At 39.4% G+C, this 20,000-nt stretch overlaps 1 protein-coding gene across 3 annotated transcripts in view; it reads right to left on the reverse strand.

Moving 5' to 3' along the window:
• Window positions 1-20,000, reverse strand: part of LOC143018616 (uncharacterized) — a 124,802-nt gene that overhangs the window by 66,720 nt on the left and 38,082 nt on the right. Inside the window, exon 1 of one of the 3 annotated variants that reach the window (XM_076174138.1) lies at window positions 719-905. The exons of 1 other annotated variant lie outside the window; for it this stretch is intronic. In XM_076174138.1, the coding sequence (XP_076030253.1) occupies window positions 719-890 (172 nt within the window). In that variant the 5' untranslated portion in view covers window positions 891-905. One more of the 3 variants, XM_076174139.1, reaches the window with a different exon arrangement.

The following is a 20,000-nucleotide window of genomic DNA, read 5'->3' on the forward strand; positions in this document are numbered from 1 at the left end:
CCACCCCAACCTTCTCCTGGAGTGTGGCTGAGAGTGTACGCCGGCAGGAGTCGGGGAGTATGTGGATGGTGTGGGGAGCAAGGTTTAGTGTGCTTTTGGGGGTGTCCACGTCAAATGGCGACCACCCCCAATTTTCAATGTTCTTTATTTTTCTACAAATTCTTAGTTTGTGGTTCACTTACAAACCGTAGTCACTGGGAATATGTCTCTAGCATATCACTGGACCTGTTTCTACCGTGTATCACCGGACCTATAATGATATATATTTTTCCTTTTTATATAAAAAAAAATCGATTGAGTTTTGGTTCATGCACTCTTCACTCAAAATTCCATCCACTCCACAAGGAGGCTGTCCTCAGAAAATACACATTTCGTGAAGACCTTCTACAAGAGTTTTCTATGGGTCTCTGATCACAATGAGTCTTCCTTGGTCTCAAGACATTTCGCGTGTCTCGGGTGGGTCACTCTTACGCGCGCAATAAGACCGCGACTAGCTTTAGTGTGTTCCCGCTTCAGATGTGATGCTTTGTGACTATCCTCCCTCTAGGCACCGCCTACTATCCCCCTCCTAGTACGGAGGGTCGGTGGTGGTGGTTGGGGACGGGGAGGTGGCTAACGAGACGCTCAGAGAGTTGTGGTGACCATGCACGCGCGCACGTTGGGACGATGCCTCGTCAGGCCAAGACGCAAATGATGGAGAGCTAGAGTACGCGAGTACCTGTGGCCGAAGTGGGGAAATGAACGCTTAGGAGTGGATCCATAGGGCACAGTGTGTCCCGGGACCCCTGAAGGAGTTCGATCTTGGAGATGGAGGATGTCTCACAGAAGGCTTGCCCTTGATAAACACGTACACCTTTCCTAGTTTTCGGCACTGACTGAATGGTACCCATGTCTAGCACAGTGCCAAGCTCAATGCGTGCTACCCACCGACCCCCCCTCCCACTCCCACTACTCTCCCCCACACTCGTACCCTTCCTCATCGTAGCCCCCCATCCTCCTCCTCCTCCTCCTCCTCCTCCTCCTCCTCCGTACTTCACTTCCCCACCCCCTCCCTTCCGCGACGCAATCTATCCATTCTGATCGCACTCTCTCATACTTCACTTCCTCCTCCTCCTCCTCCTCCTCTTCCTCCTCTTCCTCCTTCTCCTCCTCCTCCACCATCCCTCCACTTCATTTTCTGATGACTTTATCTTCATCTTCCTTTACCTGTGTTCAGACTTCCTTCTCTTTCTCTTTCCTTTGTCCATCTTTTTCTTGTGTCCCTCTTTTGTAACCTGCGTCTCCTTTCTCTATTCTTTGCTCACTCAGTATCTCTCTCTCTCTCTCTCTTTCTCTCTCTCTCTCTTTCTCTCTCTCTCTCTCTCTCTCTTTTTCTCTCTCTCTTTCTCTGTCTTCCTCCTTGCCCATGACTCCCTCCCTCTTTCTCTTCCTTTCTTCTTCCCTCTCTTCCTCCCTCTCTCTCTCTACCTGTCTCCCTCCCTCCATCCCCCCCATCCCTCCTTCTCTCTCTCATTTCATTATTCTCTTCCTCCCTCTCTCCCTCTCTCTCACTACTTTCTCCTTTTTATTCACTCTTCTCCCCTTTCTCTTTCTCTACCCCCCCCCCCCGACCCGACCCAAGGTCCCCGCCAAGTCCGTTGTCTGTCTCGCCTTGAGTAACTGTTTCAACTTCGTGTCTGACCTTATAGGCTTAGTTCTGGCTGAACATAGACGAGTTTTATAGCCTCACTCTTGGACGAAGTCCGGGTGTGACGTATTGACTTTGGTCGATTTTTTTTTCTATGTTGTTGCAAAATGTCTGAGTTGACATTTGTCCCACATCTTTGCCTCCTAATCCTATATGCTCTTCTAGATGTCTATTATTTCATCTAGATATGTCTAGAGTTCTTATAATTTGCCTTCACCTTATCTCTTGCCCTTCCCACATTCCTTAACTTTTTTTTTTGAGTCAGGTTTTTATGAGCCCGTTTTTTTTTTGTTTTTTTTTCTGGTCCGTCCTCCTCAGCCCCTTGTCCATCTTGCACTTTTGCATAACATGCTGCATATTTCAGTCATGTTCCTGAACCCTTTGTTTTCTCTTGTTTCTCTCAGCGATGCCCTTATTCTCCATCGCGCCAGTCTCATCTCTGTTGTCTCCAACAAATTCTCTTTAGAAATAGTCTCAATTATCGCAGTTTTTTAGTATTTAGTGTCAATTCGTTTTTCAAATTCAGTAGTATCATTTCTTTTTTAAAATTCATTGGTATTCTCCTGTTTAAAATCGCTCTATTTACTTCCTCTCATACAAGCTCTGAGCTCTCTTCCCGGAGGGAAATAGCTGTCGATCACGAGTCCAACACGTGATCCAAAGACCAAGGTGAATCACATATGCGACTCAAGTTCGTTCGTCCGAGTGGAAACGACTTCGATTACGATCTTTTATTTTTTTTCGAATCTTCAAATGTCAAATCACTTCTGCCTCGTATATTGAGATGCTGAATGACGAACTAAGAATTTAAACCTAGAATACGAATAAGAGACACGTTGTGGAATTGTCCTTAGTGAAATCTAGAATATTCTAGGCGAAGTCGTCTTCCACCTTTTCAGAATCACAACATATGACGAGATTCTTGAATGTGTGACGGGGCTTGAGTTCCTAGAATCTCGGATCTAGATTTGGTCTCGTTCTACTACGTCGTCTTGGTAAAATGGCGATTGCTTATCCTTTCCCTTCTCTATGAATGATCTTTGTTTTGTTTTTACTTTCTTTCATTCCTCCTCTTTCTGAGCCTATCTCTTTCTCCAAGAATCTTTGATATCTTTTCTTTTATTTATTTATCTATTTATTTCATTGATTTATTTATCTATTTATTTCATTTATTCATTTATCCATTAATTACTTTATTAATTGGTTAATCTATTCATTTATCTATTTATTTATCTTTGCAATGATAATGAGCCTTTTTTGCTACAATTGTAATTAATTTCTTTTTCTGTAGTGGCAATGTTGTCATGGGGCAATACCAGCTACCTTCGTTCCTGTTTACTTAAACTCTTAAAGTGTATTGAACACTGTGACAAGAGCAGACTAGTCGAACCTTGACACAAGCCAACATCAACAAGTGAAGATTCAGTTTCCAAATTTGGCCCTAACTCTTGTTCTAGAAATCTAATACATTATTAGAACCATGTTAGTTACTATTTTTTTTATCTAATTATTGTTGACGCAGACTGAAGGGATTTCTCCCCGTGTTCTCTATTTTCCGCATGAGGGGACGGGAGTGGGGGGGTCGCCGATTAAATGAAGCGGGCTTGCTGTGGATGTGCTGTGTCTTGCTTCACTGCTTCTGACCCAGTGCAGTGGGCGGGATCAGGGATCACCTGTCATCCACGAGGAGCTAAGATAAGAGGGAGGAAAGGGTGGTGGATGAGAGTGAAATGAGTGGGAGGGGGTTTAACTTGGCTGCCTCGTTGGTATATAGATAGATACATAGATAGATTATTTTTGTTGTTATTTTTTAACTCTTCTTTTTCTGAGACACCAATAGATCTCATATGCTTTCTCAAAGTCAACGAAACACCCGTGCGCTTTTCTATTTTCAAATCACATTCTTGTTTTCCTATAAACATTGTATTCACTGCGATTCTTCCTGGCATAAATGAAAAATATATTTTATGAATCTCAATTTATTTTTAGCAGTTTTAACAAACTCTTCAAAACCGGGTCATGATAATCTCATTGTCCTTCTATTTCCACTTTCACCTAATCAAGTTGTGGTTAGAATACAATATGATTACTTCATTCAATCTCAAATTTCATCATTTATTCTGTGACAGAGGTCCGTCAGAATCTGTCGGAGTCCGTCAGAGTTTGACGGAGTCTGTCAGAGTTTGACGGAGTCTGTCAAAGTCTGTCGGAGTCTATCAGAGTCTATCGGAGTCCGTCACAATCTGTCGAATCCGTCAAAGTCTGTCGGAGTCTATCAGAATCTGTCGGAGTCCGTCACAATCTGTCGGAGTCCGTCACAATCTGTCGAATCCGTCAAAGTCTGTTGAAGTCCTTCAGAGTATGACGGAGTCCCTCAGAGTCTGTCGGAGTTTGTTGGAGCCTGTTAGGTTTCTTCGAATCTCTCAGAGAGTTCTACAGTTTTCTTTTCGAAGATAATTTTCATCTAGAGGCCTTAAGCTTAGTCATGATATTTTCTTAGGCCCTACTAATAAAATCAAAGGATATGCAAATAAATCCTGCTGTCGAAAGTATCGAAGAGCTTCATTATATGCCAAATGACACGTTAGAATGATTAGATATTAATTGGATATATATTAATGCTGTAAAGGGATTTATCTACAGGAACAAATCAAGCAAGGATGAGAAGAACCTATTTTGAGTATTCTGACCCCCCATGTCAAATACCTAGGTCAAGGTCCCGTTTGACGTCGTTTTACTTTTTCGGCCATAACTTTCTTTTGTTCAAGCCATCAACATGATAATTGATAGGGTTCATTCTTGAAATCATCTTTATATGGTATCATATGGTAATGATCAAAGCAAGCTAAAAGACCAAAACGTGCGTGACAAGGATACAGATAGACAGACAGACAAACAACATAAGAACCCATAAGAATAAAGGAGACTGCAAGAGACCATAAGGCCTACTACACTAGGCAGCTCCGTATCCATCACCACCTGTCATCCCCATCCATAAAGTTGTCTAATCGTTTTTTAAAACAATTGATAGTTTCAGCGCTTACTACATGGTTACTAAGTTTATACCAAAGTAACATAGTTGTCTGAAGTGCTTTCGACAACTAATAAAAACCGAAATGGGATAAATTAGAATCTGACAGAATTAGAAAAGTGAGACATCGACTTCGAAGTAGAGAACGCATACTTCGGACTAAGAAATTCTGTGGAAAGCTCCCTCGGGAATCACCTCCTTGTGGTGTGCCAAGTTAAACCTTTTTCATCACATTATATAAACTTCTGCCTAGCAATGTAATTGAGATAACTTTGTTTCTCTCTTTCTCTCTCTCACTCTTTTTTTTTTTTTTTTTTTTTTTTGTCTTGCGCGCTCCCCCGCAGACATTCTCTCCGCTTCTGAAAACCAATTTTATTTTCTTGGCATAAAATGGCACATAGTTTCACTCCTGCCAAAGAGCTTTTTTTTTATATATCAGAGAACCGCTGAATCTTGTCACTGGTGGCCGATGAGCATAGAGAGAGAGAGAGAGAGAGAGAGAGAGAGAGAGAGAGAGAGAGAGAGAGAGAGAGAGAGAGAGAGAGAGGGCAGGTGTAGGCACCGTCATGAATATAACAGCTTGGCCACAAGCAGAATAAGAAGAAAAGTCTCAGCATATGTGGAAGGAGTCTTCGTCGTCAACCAATCATCGTGAAGCTTACACAGACCAATCAGCGGACAGTACGCGGGGTCCAATTAGTGGACAGTATTTCGTCGCCGATAACCAGCGTTTCTGTCCTTTGGGACATTGAAGAAGTGGAGTCTCTTAAGATTGATTATAATTTTCTTTGAGTTGTGATTAAGCTCCAATCATGAAAGAAATCTGTGTTACTTTGATCTGTAGGGGCATTACTAAAGTTCTTGAAGAATTGACTGAAAAAAAAAAAAATATATATATATGCAGAAGAAATCACTAGAACGCGTGATACTAGTATGCAGACAAACCACTGGGAAAATGAAAGAGATGAGACCGAGCGCTTTCGTCTATTCAGACATTTTCAAATGTCTGAATAGACGAAAGCGCTCGGTCTCATCTCTTTCATTTTCCCAGTGGTTTGTATGCATATATATATATATATATATATATATATATATATATATATATATATATGTATATATATATATATATATATGTATATATATATATATATATATATATGTATATATATATATATATATATATATATATATATAATAAAAGTAATAATGATAATCATTCACTGCCTTATACTGGGTTAATTAACAGATAGTTGTCCTTATTGGAAATCTCTAAAATTCAGAATCCACTGATATATATATTTAGAACCAACAGCCTTCCAAAACATACCAAAACCCCCCCCCCAAAAAAAAAAAAAAAAAAAATCTTACGGGTCTTGAATGTTCTCTATTTCAGAGTCTTTATCGGTCCAAATATTGGAGAATGGTGCCCTTGACATATTTTTCTGCCTGTCGCCAGGCGATTTTATTCAGACAACGAGTAAAGGCCGGAACCAGCCACACGTCGTCTGTCGTCTCCTCTTGTAAATAAAAGTCTCGGTTTTCCTCCCCTCCGCTTCTGTCCGGGAGTGTTTGACCTTCTAATCTTCCTCCTCCTCCTCCATCTTTTTCTTCTCCTCGTCCTCCTCATCCTCCTCATCTTTCTCCTCCTCCTCCTCCTCCTCCACCTCCTCCTCCTCATAATGATGATGATGATGATGATGATGATGATGATGATGATGATGATAATAATGATGATGATGATTGTCCTCATCGTCCTTCACCTCCTCCTCCCCCTCCTCTTCCTCCCATTCATCATCATCCACATCCATTTTCTTTCCCCCCCCTCCATTTCTCATTCTCCTCGTCCTCATCCTTATCCTACTCTTTCTCCTCCCCTTCCTCCTGTTCTTCCTCCTCCTCCCCTTTCTCCTGCTTTACCTTTTTCTTTCCTTCCTCCTCCTCTTCCTGTTTCCCCTTTTCCTTCTCCTTTAGCCGTCTCCTTTACGTCCTCTACTTTCTCATTTTTTCCTCATCATAATTTTTTATTGTGTTGTATGCGGGTTAGGGCGTTGCTACTTTCGGCAGAGGTCGATTGTGATGGTGGTTCGAACCCTGCCACGTGCGAGTTGGACCAAGAGCATGGTTCCTTAGATTCTACTCTACAAAGTCCTCTGTAAGAGGCATCGTCCTAGCCTCCTAGTAGGGGAAGAGTCGTGACGGTAAACAGATTTATCATCTTTATCAAATATCTTTATTTCTGGATAACACGCAAAAACTGGTAATTTCTTTTTCTTATGAATCTAAGTTGGCAATGCGGTGACCATCTGGCGTTAGCTAGGGAATTACATAACCTCCCCCTTCAAAATAAATTAATCAATCAAAAAAAAAAAAATCAAAATCAAAAGTACTCTCTTGTGGGAAAGTGATAGTTTTTACTGGAATACCTCAGATCCACTGATTAATTACACCCACATAAAGTCCACTGACTTTTCTGTGACACCCCTACGGCCCAGATTATCATTATTACATATATATATATATTTTTTTTTTTTTGGAGACTAGAAATAATGACCTACTTATAACTTGCACTAACCTTCATTTTTCCATATTATACATTGAATACTCTGGATTTCCGTGATCTCTCTGAAGCCCAGAGTCACATAGAATTCCTTTAAAGTCTAGAGACTAGTCCACACTTATGAAGGACTACTTATTTGGTTTTAACATCTACTACTTTGTCTTTCTGCCAGTTTGTCTTGGCCCAGAGTCACAAGGAATATTTATCTCTCATTAGCTTTACTTCCTGGCACCTTCCCTCGGTCTACGACTAGTGTACTAATTGTAAGAACGTCCTGCAGACATCATGTGCTTTTCCACGTGAGATTGCACCCAAAGCGGTTGCCAAGGAGGTAGAATTTGGGCGTTAGTGGTAACGGGGTGTGGGGGATGGGACGCGTTGGACCAGAACGGTGGTCCTTAACGACGTGAAGTCTAGGGACCACTATAGTGATATTTTATTTTATTTATTTATTCATTTATTTATCTATTTATTTATTTTTTTTGTATATAGTAAAGGAAGTTGTATGGTACAATGAATGTCACTTTTTAGGATTTTAACAACGATTACCCACCCCGTCTCACCTGTCTCACCTTTGACACCACGGCTTGGCAACATGGGGGAAAAGCGCTGTTGCCACGCGTCATAGAATTTATTCAAATCATTGTTATAATCCTAAAGATTTATATTCATTGTACTATATAGCTTTATTTACTATATACAGAATATAAAAAAAATAGAATAGAACATAGATGGGAAATAAGAAAGAGAGAGAGAGAGGGAGGGAGATGCATTTACTAAAGTTAATTTGATAGAAAGCTAGTAGTAAATGTCGACGTATGCCACACACTAAACGCACACACGATAAAGGGCAACAGAGTTGAACAAATGGATCCGTGGCCAACAAATATTTTCCGACGAACTGACGAACGTTCCCTAGTTCCTTCACCTTACCATCCCTGCCTTTTACCAGTGTACCTTGAGGATGTCTGAAGAGACAAAAACACTCGGCCCGTAGTCTTTTATTTTCATTTGTGGTTTTCCGCATAGTCAGAATTACGATTCTATGTCATTTTTTCTGCCTATGTATCTATATATATATATATATACACTAAAATCCCACTGCTGATTGGATTTAAGAAAAGAAAGGAAATAACGATTTCCGTATATTTCGATCACTTGCTGTGATCCTCTTCAAGCTTGAGGATCACAGCAAGTGATCGAAATATACGGAAATCGTTATTTCCTTTCTCTTCTTAAATACACACACACACACACACACACACACACACACACACACACACACACACACACACACACACACACACACACACACACACACACACACACACACACACACACACACACACACACACACACACACATATATATATATATATATATATATATTCATATATGTATATATATATATAACTATATATATATATATATATATATATATATATATGTGTGTGTGTGTGTGTGTGTGTGTGTGTGTGTGTGTGTGTGTGTGTGTGTGTGTGTGTGTGTGTGTGTGTGTGTGTGTGTGTGTGTGTGTGTGTGTATACATATATATCACCGTGATACGAAAATGCAAAATAACCACAGGAGAAGAGAAATTTGTAGACAGTAATTACTTTCGTATATTACATCTTTAGTCTGAAAATGTAATATACGAAAGTACTTACTGTCTACAAGTTTCTCTTCTCCTGTGGTTATTTTGCATATATGTACACACACACACACACACACACACACACACACACACACACACACACACACACACACACACACACACATATATATATATATATATATATATATATATATATACATATATATATATATATATATATATATATATATACACTATATCTTTTCAACCACAATTTACTTTTAATTCCATGCTATTGCAGTCGAGACTAACGAGGAGCTCGAAGGAAGCATATATATTGCAATTGAAACGTAATGGGCTAAGTCACTGACGTTTGTCACGTCCAAACTGGGTTCGAGTCCTCTGCTCGACCACGTTTCAATTTCCAATATATGTGCTTCCTTCGAGCTCCTCGTTTGTCTCGACTGCGATGGCATGGAATTAAAAGTGAATTGTGGTTGAAACATGTCAATCTGTTCACTAGGAACCATTAGGTGTATGTATATATATGTATATATATATATATATATATATATATATATGTGTATGTGTGTGTGTGTGTGTGTGTGTGTATGTGTGTGTGTGTATGTGTGTGTGTGTGTGTGTGTGTGTGTGTGTGTATGTAGCAAGGTCATGCCTTGATTAGTGTAACCATAATCTCACAGATTACAACACAGTGGAAAACTACACAACAACATACATACGAACATACATACACACACCACCAACCTCTTTCTTCACGTGACCAAACCGTGGAGTACCCCTGATTCCTAAGAACACCTTTTACCCATACACAATATATTATGTAATCTAGATTAATAACCGTAATATATAAATAAGCAGAAATAACTAAACATTCTAACCATTGTAAAATGAAATAGTATCCAAAACTTGTATCACCATAATAAAATGTAATAGTATCAAAACCTGTAAACTGTTCATTATGCTGATGTAAGATTTTGCATATGTATTCCACCGACAGAGAGAGGATATGTCAGGCTTGAGGTGAAAAGCAGACAGGGAAGGTCTGCCAGTGTAATCATTTGAGTTATACTGTCACCCCGCTAAAACTTGCATTATGGAAATATAACATTATTAATACTGTTGTCCCACATACCTATATATATAAATATCTGTAAACATTAGTAGTAGTATTCTGTAAAATCTAAAGTGGAATACATAAACCAAATTATTCATGGTGCTCCTAAATGTAACATATGTCATTCTTGCATAAAAAAAAATTATGTCTCGCTGAGAAGACATCGGCTTTGGTCACCTATACTCGCATTATATTTTCAATAAACAAGTCCCAAGAGAATTGGAATTTACTTAATTCCATTCTTCCTTTCGGGGAAGTGTACCCTTCACCAACTGTAGTAACCTAACACAACAAATGGTAACCCCGGAACGAGCGGACTCCCCAGCCGCTACCTCCAGCAGAAGAAAGTGTCCCTAGCAGAGAGTCCACCCGACACCATCAGCAGAGGACGACGCCCCTAGCAGTGAATCCAGCTGTCATCGCCGACAGACCAGCCCCCTCCTGCAGGTGCTGCCACTGGGCCTACCGCCGCCGGACCAGCCCCTTCTGCAGGTGCCGCCATTGGGATTACCACTGCCGGATCAGCCCCTTACTGTAGCTGCCGCCTCTAGGTCTTACTGCCGCCACCCGGGAGATCCTGCCACCGCTGGAGTCGCCGACGCTGGGCCTACAGCCGCCTCCCTGAGGTGCTGCCACTACCGCCACCCAGGTGCTACTGCCGACGTTGTAGTTGGTGCCACTCCCGCCCACGGACTTGCTACCGCCCCCGCCCCGGAGGTGCTACCGCCGCCCTGCTCGAGGCGAACCTCTGCCCAGACACCACCTCACTGTTCCCTGGAGAGGTGAACCTCTGCCCGACCGCAGCCCGCCCAATTGTCTCCAGGAGAGGCGAACCTCTGCCCAGCTGCCGCCTCACTGTTACCTGGAGAGGCGAACCTCAGCCCGACCGCGGCCCGCCCGATTGTCTTCGGGAAAGGCTAACCTCTGCCCAGCCGCCGTCTCACTGTTCCCTGGCGAGGCGAACCTCCGCCCGACAGCGGCCAGCCCGACTGTCTCCAGGAGAGGCGAACCTCTGCCCAGCCGCCGCCTTGCAGGCCTTGCAGGCCCTCCTGGAACTCTGCACGAAGGAGGCCCCTTTTGTTTCACCCGACGGCAGAATGTTCCGGCAAATAGACGGCGTCGCCATGGGTTCGCCGCTAGGAGTTCTTTTTGGTAATTTCTCTATGGGTCGCTTAGAAAGAGACGTCTTCTCCATCCAACAGAAGCCATGAATCTGCGCCAGGTATATTGATGACATCTTTGTATTGGCTAAAGACGATGACGAATTACGGCACCTCCACCACTGCCTCCAGGAGGCCTCGGGACTCAATATCTCTGTAGAAAACAGTTCAGACGGACGTCTTCCTTTCCTTGATATCTTAGTTAACCAGTATCCTTTTGGATTCTACACTAAAGTATGCTGTAAGCCGACCAACCAAGGACTTTGCCTCAACAGACGGAGTGAGTGCCCTGACAGGTACACACGCTCCACAATATCCGCGTATGTGAGGAGAGCACTCACACATTGCAGTAGCTGGCAGACCGTCCATGAGGAATTAGAACGAGCCACCCAGGTCCTCGTGAATAGTGGATATTCTAACACCGAAGTCTTCAAAGCCATCAACATCCAACTTGACAGATGGTACAACAAACAAGAAAATACCGCAATACCTACAGGAAAACATTTCCGACTGTACTACCGTGCATATATAAACAGCCAATACAAACAAGACGAAAGAACCCTTAAGAATATAATTTCCTAATGTGTAGAAACCACCAACAAGGACGACAGACTGAACCTCACAATCTTCTCCAAAAACAAGAAAACACATCACCTAAAATAAAACAGCCCCAAAACTGACATCCCAGAGCTTCAACGTAGCCATTTAGTGTATGAATATAAATACTTTTCAGGGAACTGTGCAGCCCTGCCCTCTACATACATTTGAAGAACCACTACGAAGCTCTCCAGGCGCCTTACACTCCACCTGTCAAACGGAGCTCCGAAGAAGCACTCAGAAGAGGTTCACGGGGTTAGTCTAACTAGAGAAATGCTAGTCGGAGGAACTTCCATCCTGCAAGCCGAAAGAGACAACTCCCGACTCCGTATATTGGAAGCCTTTTATATGAAAAACAAAAACCCTTCTCTCAACTCCCAAATCATGGACATGTACCTAATTCCTAACCTCAGAAACTTTCACTACAGTTATAAAATTGTTAGAGAAGAAGTCGAACGACGTACGGCTCAGGCAGGTTCGCAAACGGGATCCCAGTTCAATGCCTAGATCCCTATTGGCCAGTCTCGACCAATCACGTTCCTCCATTTCTCTTATGCTGTACCTTAGATCCGTATATAAACTGTTCCCTTCTTTGCCTGTACCAGAACCTGAAGATGACCTATGTAGGTCGAAAGCTTGTACAATAAAGTGTTCTTCGTCTACAATAACTTTCTATGTCTTTCGGACAACTTTTATGGGAGGTACCCATTGCTCATGGTTCCATTGTCAGAGATGTAGAACTAATCAGCAAAAAAGTAAAAAATTCGAGAACGCAGAAGCTGCTGTGAACTTCAATTAACATACATATGTACATATATATATATATATATATATATGCATATACATATATATATACATATATATATGCATATACATATATATATATATATATATATATATATATATATATATTAGTAGGCCTCCGTCAGTCGATATCGACTATGGATATTGCGCCGGAGAAAGTCATGATTTTACCCGCGCGTTGCTGCGAGTTCGTGAATAATCCCTAACCTAACCATACCATACCTAACTTTAACCCTTAACCCTACCTAATTATCTTTTTAAATGAAATATAGCTTTAAACACTCCCCCTCCCAGATGTGCGCCCCCCTACCCGAAGGTTGGGAAACCCTAGTTTGAAAATACATGCATACACAAACATCACGTGCACATTGTTTTGCGTGCGTGTGTGACGATTGACAATAAATGCCTACAGCTAAAAGGTGAAGAAATGTATCTACTTTATTTATCTTCAGAATATATATGGTTATAGGGGTTTATTTGGAAAAACCTAGGAAGAGTTTGTAAATAATAAATTTTCGCCGCACTAAAATTAAGTGAAAATAAGCAATATTTCAACATTTGGTAAAATTATACAATCATTTTACATTTACATAATCTTTTTTTTACAAAAGCTATCTTGGTTTGTGGCAACATTAATTTCACAAATATAAATAATATTTATGAAAACATACAATGATTTGTTTAATTATATTGATTCTTATGTTACAAAAATAATAACTTAAGGGGAGACTACAGTAGTGGCGTGCTCTCTCACCATAAACCACCTAACTTTAACCCTTAACCCTAACCAAAATATATATATTTTTAGATTAAATATAGCTTTAAATACTCCCCCTCCCAGGTGTGCGCCCCCTCCCGAAGTTGGGAAACCCTAGTTTGAAAATACATGCATACACAAACACAAATATCATATGTACACATTCTTTTGTGTGCGTGTGTATGTGCATGTGTGTGTGTGTGTGTGGATTGACAATAAATGTCTACAGCTGAAAGGTGAAGAAATGTATCTAGTTTATTTATCTTTAGAATATATATAATTATATGGGTTTATCTGCAAAAACGTAGGAGTTTGTGAATGAACTATTTCCGCCCGCACAAAAATTAAATGAAAAAACAAATATTTCAACATTTGGTAAAATTATACAATCATTTTCCATAAACATGCTTTCTTCTTACAAAAGCTATCATGGTTTGTGGCAACATTAATTTCACAAATGTAAATAATATTTATGGATACATACAATAGTTTGTTTAATCATATTAATTCTTAAGTCACAAAAAATACTACGCGACTTCAGGGGATACTACATAAACCTCCTAACTTTAACCCTTAACCCTAACCAATTTTTTTTTCGAAATGAAATATAGTTATCCAAGTACCTGGAGTGATAGGGTATCAGAATATATATGGTTATGGGGGTCTATCTCTAAAACCCTAGGAAGAGTTCGTGTACAAACAAACAAATAAACAATCAGAAAGACAGACAGACAGACAGAGGCTACTACTTTATTATAATATATATACATATATATATATATGTATACATACATATATATATATATATATACATACATACATGTATATATATATATATATATATATATATATACATACATACATATATATATATACATACATACATATATATATATATATATGTATAGAATATGTGCGTGTTAGGATGTATGTGTAGCGTATGTGTGATTTACCACGGTCTTGGATCACATGTTGAACTCGTGATCGACAGCTATTACCCTTCCCAATGAGAGCATAGACCTCATACATGGCCCGATCTATGAATAATGCTGTAACCTTACACGCACACATACCCAAATCCTTGCCCACTGTAGTTGGATTGCCGGCTGATGGTGCAGCAATACTTAAATTTTCAACCTAGGTGAGATTCGAACTCGGATCGCGGAATTAACGGTCTAGCGCGATACCACCAGACTACCGAGCAGTGTGTATTTGTGTGTGCATGTGCGTGTGCGTGTGCTTGGGCGTGTTCTATTTATATATATATATATTTGTTTACCGTCTGTTGTGATACAAAACTAACCTTGACAAGGTGCGTCGCTGCTTTCAACTGTTCAATGCTACGGCGTGTCCGCATGTTTGTGTTTGTGTGGAGGGAGGAGGCCTTAAATGAATAGAATAGTATGTCGGCATCTAAAACAAACGACTAAAGTCGTCCAAACGAAGCAAAAGTGTACGAAACAGCTCAAGCGAGGTTCTGTGTCTTGTTAGAACTGAACGAGATTCGATTGATTCACGAGGAAGTTCCTCCTCCACCTCCTCCTTCTCCACCTCCTCCTTCTCCTCCGCCTCCTCCTCCTCATTCTCCTCCGCCTCTTCCTCCTTATTCTCCTCCTCCTCTTGCCCCTCCTCCGTTATTGGTGTGTGAATGAAAATAACAATCATGAGAGAGAACTACAAGATGGGAAAGGATTTTAATTCCATTTCCCTCTGTGTTGGTGATATTGTTTTAAAGTTGTATCGTATATATATCGTATATATATCAAATAATTCCGACAGTCGCCCCGGGGTTCGAACCGAGGTCTCACTCATTGCTAAACCAACGCCTTACCAACTAAGACGTGGAAAATCCCAAAGTCTGTCTACACACACGCACACACACACGTATATTATATATATATATATATATGTATATATATATATATGTATATATGTATATATATATATACATATATATGTATATATATATATATATATATATATATATAGAACAGAGAAATGTATCACATTTGTAAATCACACAAAGATTCAACTGTCATAGTGAAGGAATAACTCGAACAATCGAAAACTGATGAAGGCTGCAGTTAGCAGCCGAAATGTTTATACTTTTCATTGTTCAAGTTTTTCTTTCACTCCTATGTATGTATATACATACATACATACATACATATATATATATATATATATATACATATATATATATATATATATATACATATATATATATATATATATATATACAAGGCCGTGAGACCATAGGGCACTTAACGAACGTTCTTGAGCACAGAGCCCATAGGTCCTGTTATCTCCAGACTCGTAACTCCTCCGTGGTATACTGGGCAATCAGCACTGCCCCAACCAAGGCTGACTACCTCGTAAAGTGAAGTAGTCGCCACAAGCACCAGCTTCTACAGCATCCCCGTTGATTCTCTGGTTCAGTGTCGAGCAAAAGTCAGTCGTACATTTCCACATCAAGAATGAAATTACATAAATACCTCGGAGAAAGCATGAAATGCCTCTTTTCATCGTATATCAATTTACGTATATTTGTCTATTTGTTGTATATATTTTATCTAAGTTGTCGATTATTTTCATATTGATATTTGTATTCAGTTATCATGTTTAGATTTGTAGATTTATTTATCTGAAATATCGAATGATTTATTTGCGGTGTATTTTATTATTTGTTCATTGAAGTTATCAATTTCCTTATTTCATCGTTAACTCATCCATACTGTTGATTCCTTCACGCGTGATGTGCATTATAATGAGTTATAATGATAAACCATGTCCAACGTGGTGGAATGAAAAATAGTAATATGTAATCAGTACATTTGAATGAGTCTAACTATTCCATTCAGCTGACTCGGCTGGAAGTTTATTCTATTCATAGACGATGTGGTTGGCAAAATTATTTTCCATCTACTTCTATATTGCATCTACAACCTAAGGTAATCATTTCTCGTCCGGTTAATCTCTAATGCGAAAATAATTTAAATTTTGATATTATCGTGTTCATTTAATATCCTAAAGCTTTCTATTAAGGCCCCATTGATTTTTTTTTTTTTTTTTTTTTTTTTAAGGGAATCAGATGTTTTAAGCAGTTGTCGTATGATTTGTTCCTTACATTCTATATAAGTTTTGTGGCTCGGCATTATACGCTTTCCACTCTATCAAAGTATTTAATGAGATTTGCGGATCATACAGAATATTTTCAAAGTAGAAGAACACATATCTAAAAAGTTTGTTAATATTTTTTTTATAAAAAAATGTCGCTACCATTCCTGGTATCCTTTCTTTGCTTTCTCTGAGGCAGAGGAACAATGTTTACATGTTTCCATGTCGCTTTTGATAACTACACCAAGATTCTTTTCATTCTCCGCTTTAGTTAACATGTTTCTAATAGTCTTGTACTCTTATTTAGTATAATTTTCATCTGTGTGCACATGTTTACAATCACGTGTCTATTTGTTTATGATATCAGTATCTTATTTTCGTTTGTTTTCTAACTAGATGTCTCTGGTATGAATTGAATCGCCTAGTGTTAGCCTGACGAAAGACTATGAAGTGCCAATAGAGTTCCAGTGATTCTTAAAGGGTTGGGATCCTCTTGAGTATTACCTTCTCCACAATGACATGCTCTACAGATTTTATTCTGGCAAAGGGAAGGTTGCCGTAATGAAGAGGTTGTGTATGTGTGTGTGTGTGTGTGTGTGTGTGTGTGTGTGTGTGTGTGTGTGTGTGTGTGTGTGTGTGTGTGTGTGTGTGTGTGTGTGTGTGTGTGTGTGTGTGTGTGTGTGTGTGTGTGTGTGTGTGTAAAGAGAGAGAGAGTGTGTCTGTGTATCTGTTCGTCTGTGGTTGTGTACGTACATGCGTTTTTGGGTGTGAATATTAGGTTTGTGAGGTGTGACTAGGAGCAATTATCAGCAAAGACATGTCACCAGATACACGTATAAATAAAATAGTCGGAGAAACCTTCAACTTACTAATGTCGATGAAAGTGGCTTTTGACTATTTGGATGAGGAAATGGTCAAGAAAATAGTTACAATGATAAGACCAAAATTGGAGTATGCTGCGACACTATGGAATATAAAGAATATAAAGAAATTAGAAAGAATACAAAGAGCAACGACAAAGATGGCACCAACGCTCTCCAAATTGACATACGAACAAAGATTGTCCAAATTGGAACTACCAATTCTGGAACAAAGAAGAGATATACTGACTATTTATAGAATCATGAAGGGAATGGAAGTCCTAGATAGAGATGATTTATTAAAGTGGGACAAGATAAAAACAAGAGGACATAAAAAAACTCAAAAAGGGTAATTATAGAAGAGATCTGAAAAAGAATACCTTCCCACACAGAGTGGTGGATACCTGGAATAAATTAGATAAGGCAACAGTGTGTGCAAACACTATTCAAGAATTTAAAAACAAACTTGATGCTGAAAGATACAAGGACGGGTCACTACGAGCATAGCTCCCTTCCCGTATAATACAACTAGGTAAATACACACACACACACACACACACACACACACACACACACACACACACACACACACACACACACACACACACACACACACACACACACACACACACACACACACACACAAAAGCACACAGCACACACGCAGGCACGAACGCACACACACACACACACACACACACACACACACACACACACACACACACACACACACACACACACACACACACACACACACACACACACACACACACACACACACACACACACACACACACACACACACACACACACACACTCGGGGCGTGGTTGATAGAGTCCAAGAGTGTCACTACGGCGGTCTGGGTTCGAATCCTGCCCAGGGCTGAAATAATTTCAGTATCGCTGCGTTTCGAGTCGTTACTCCAACTCTCATGGGCGGGGAGTTGGGTGTGTGTGTGCGTGTAAGGTCATAGCATTACCCATAGATCGGTCATACGATCTCTGAGCTCTCTTCCGGGAGGAAAATAGCTGTCGGTCACGAGTCCAACACGTGATCCAAAGACCAAGGTAAATGCACACACACACACACACACACACACACACACACACACACACACACACACACACACACACACACACACACACACACAAACAAACAAACAAACAAACAAATCCAGACCGAAGCAGACAGGGCCAAGAGTTTTGGCCCTGTGACGAAAAAAATATTATATATTTGCGGAAGAAGAGAAAAAAAAAATTGCCCATGTCATCGTAGAGAGACTGGTTCTTGCAATAGCATTTGTCTGGAATGTTTACATGTGCCATGAAATAAAAATGAATAGATTAAATAGAAAGATATAGACAGGCTAAAATAAAAACAATACCAAGGTAACCCGGAAGCTTGAATGTCAGATCCAAAGGATAATTTTTCTCATTTATTCGTACTGATATATTCATTTAATTACTTATTTGTTTATTCATACATATATACATACATACATATATATATATATATATATATATGTATATATATACATATATATATATGTATATATATACATATATATAATGTATATATATATATACATACATACATATATATATATATATATATATATATATATATATATATATATATATGCAGAGTCCACTAGGAAAAGGAAAAACACACGGAGTCCGAGCGCTTTCGTGATATATTCACATTATCTTTCTGTACTTCTTGATAATGTGAATATATCACGAAAGCGCTCGGACTCCGTGTGTTTTTCCTTTTCCTAGTGGACTCTGCATATTTGTGATTCACATGTGACTTGTGAAATTTGTATATATATATATATATACTTAATTGCTTACTTAATCATAAATTAGTTTATCTATTCATTGTTTACATACGTATTCATTGATATTGTTGTTTGTCTATTTAGTTATTCCTTTCTTTATTCACTAATGTGTTTATTCATAAATTTTTAGTTCTTATAATTCTAAAGACTTTTTCTGGCCTTGATTTGGACTTCAAGTATATACATTCACCCTTCTCTTCACAATATGTTGACAATACTAAGAAAGCTTTCATGAAAAGGAAGAGCAAATGTGTTAAGAAATTTATGGTTTTCTTGTTCTTGATTGTGTGCTTTGTAAAGACCATAAACAACTTCAAACACTAAGAAAGCTTTCTTGAAAAAGAAGAACAAGTGTGTTAAGTTGTTTATGATTTTCTTGTTCTTGATTGTGTGCTTTGTAAAAACCATAAACAACTTAACACACTTCTTCTTCCTTTTCATGAAAGCTGTCGTAGTATTGTCAACATACTCAAGAAATTGGATATCAAAGTAGCTTTTAGATATGACCACACCATTAAGTAAAAATTAATTAAAAAACAGTCCGCCTAACAACAACGGTGTTGTCTATAAAATTCCATGCCAAGATTGTAACAAATTTTATATTGGACAAACTGCGTTCAACACATCTCCACTATGATAGTAGTTTGTATACTTCCAACTGTACTATCATAATGGAGATGGGTTGAACGCAAAATTTCATGTATGTGTATGTAACTCGAGCATACAAATATATAAGGAAAATTGCGCTCAACTTATATCTCTCTTAACAGCGTAGTTGATAAGTCACTGCATCGCTTGTCATGTGATAGCTGAGTTCGACTCCTCGACAGTACCGCATTTCAATTTCTGCTTGTGGC

This window comes from Oratosquilla oratoria, chromosome 35, assembly GCF_046742065.1.
Source record: "Oratosquilla oratoria isolate Oo_2021 chromosome 35, ASM4674206v1, whole genome shotgun sequence".
Lineage (NCBI taxonomy): Eukaryota > Metazoa > Arthropoda > Malacostraca > Stomatopoda > Squillidae > Oratosquilla > Oratosquilla oratoria.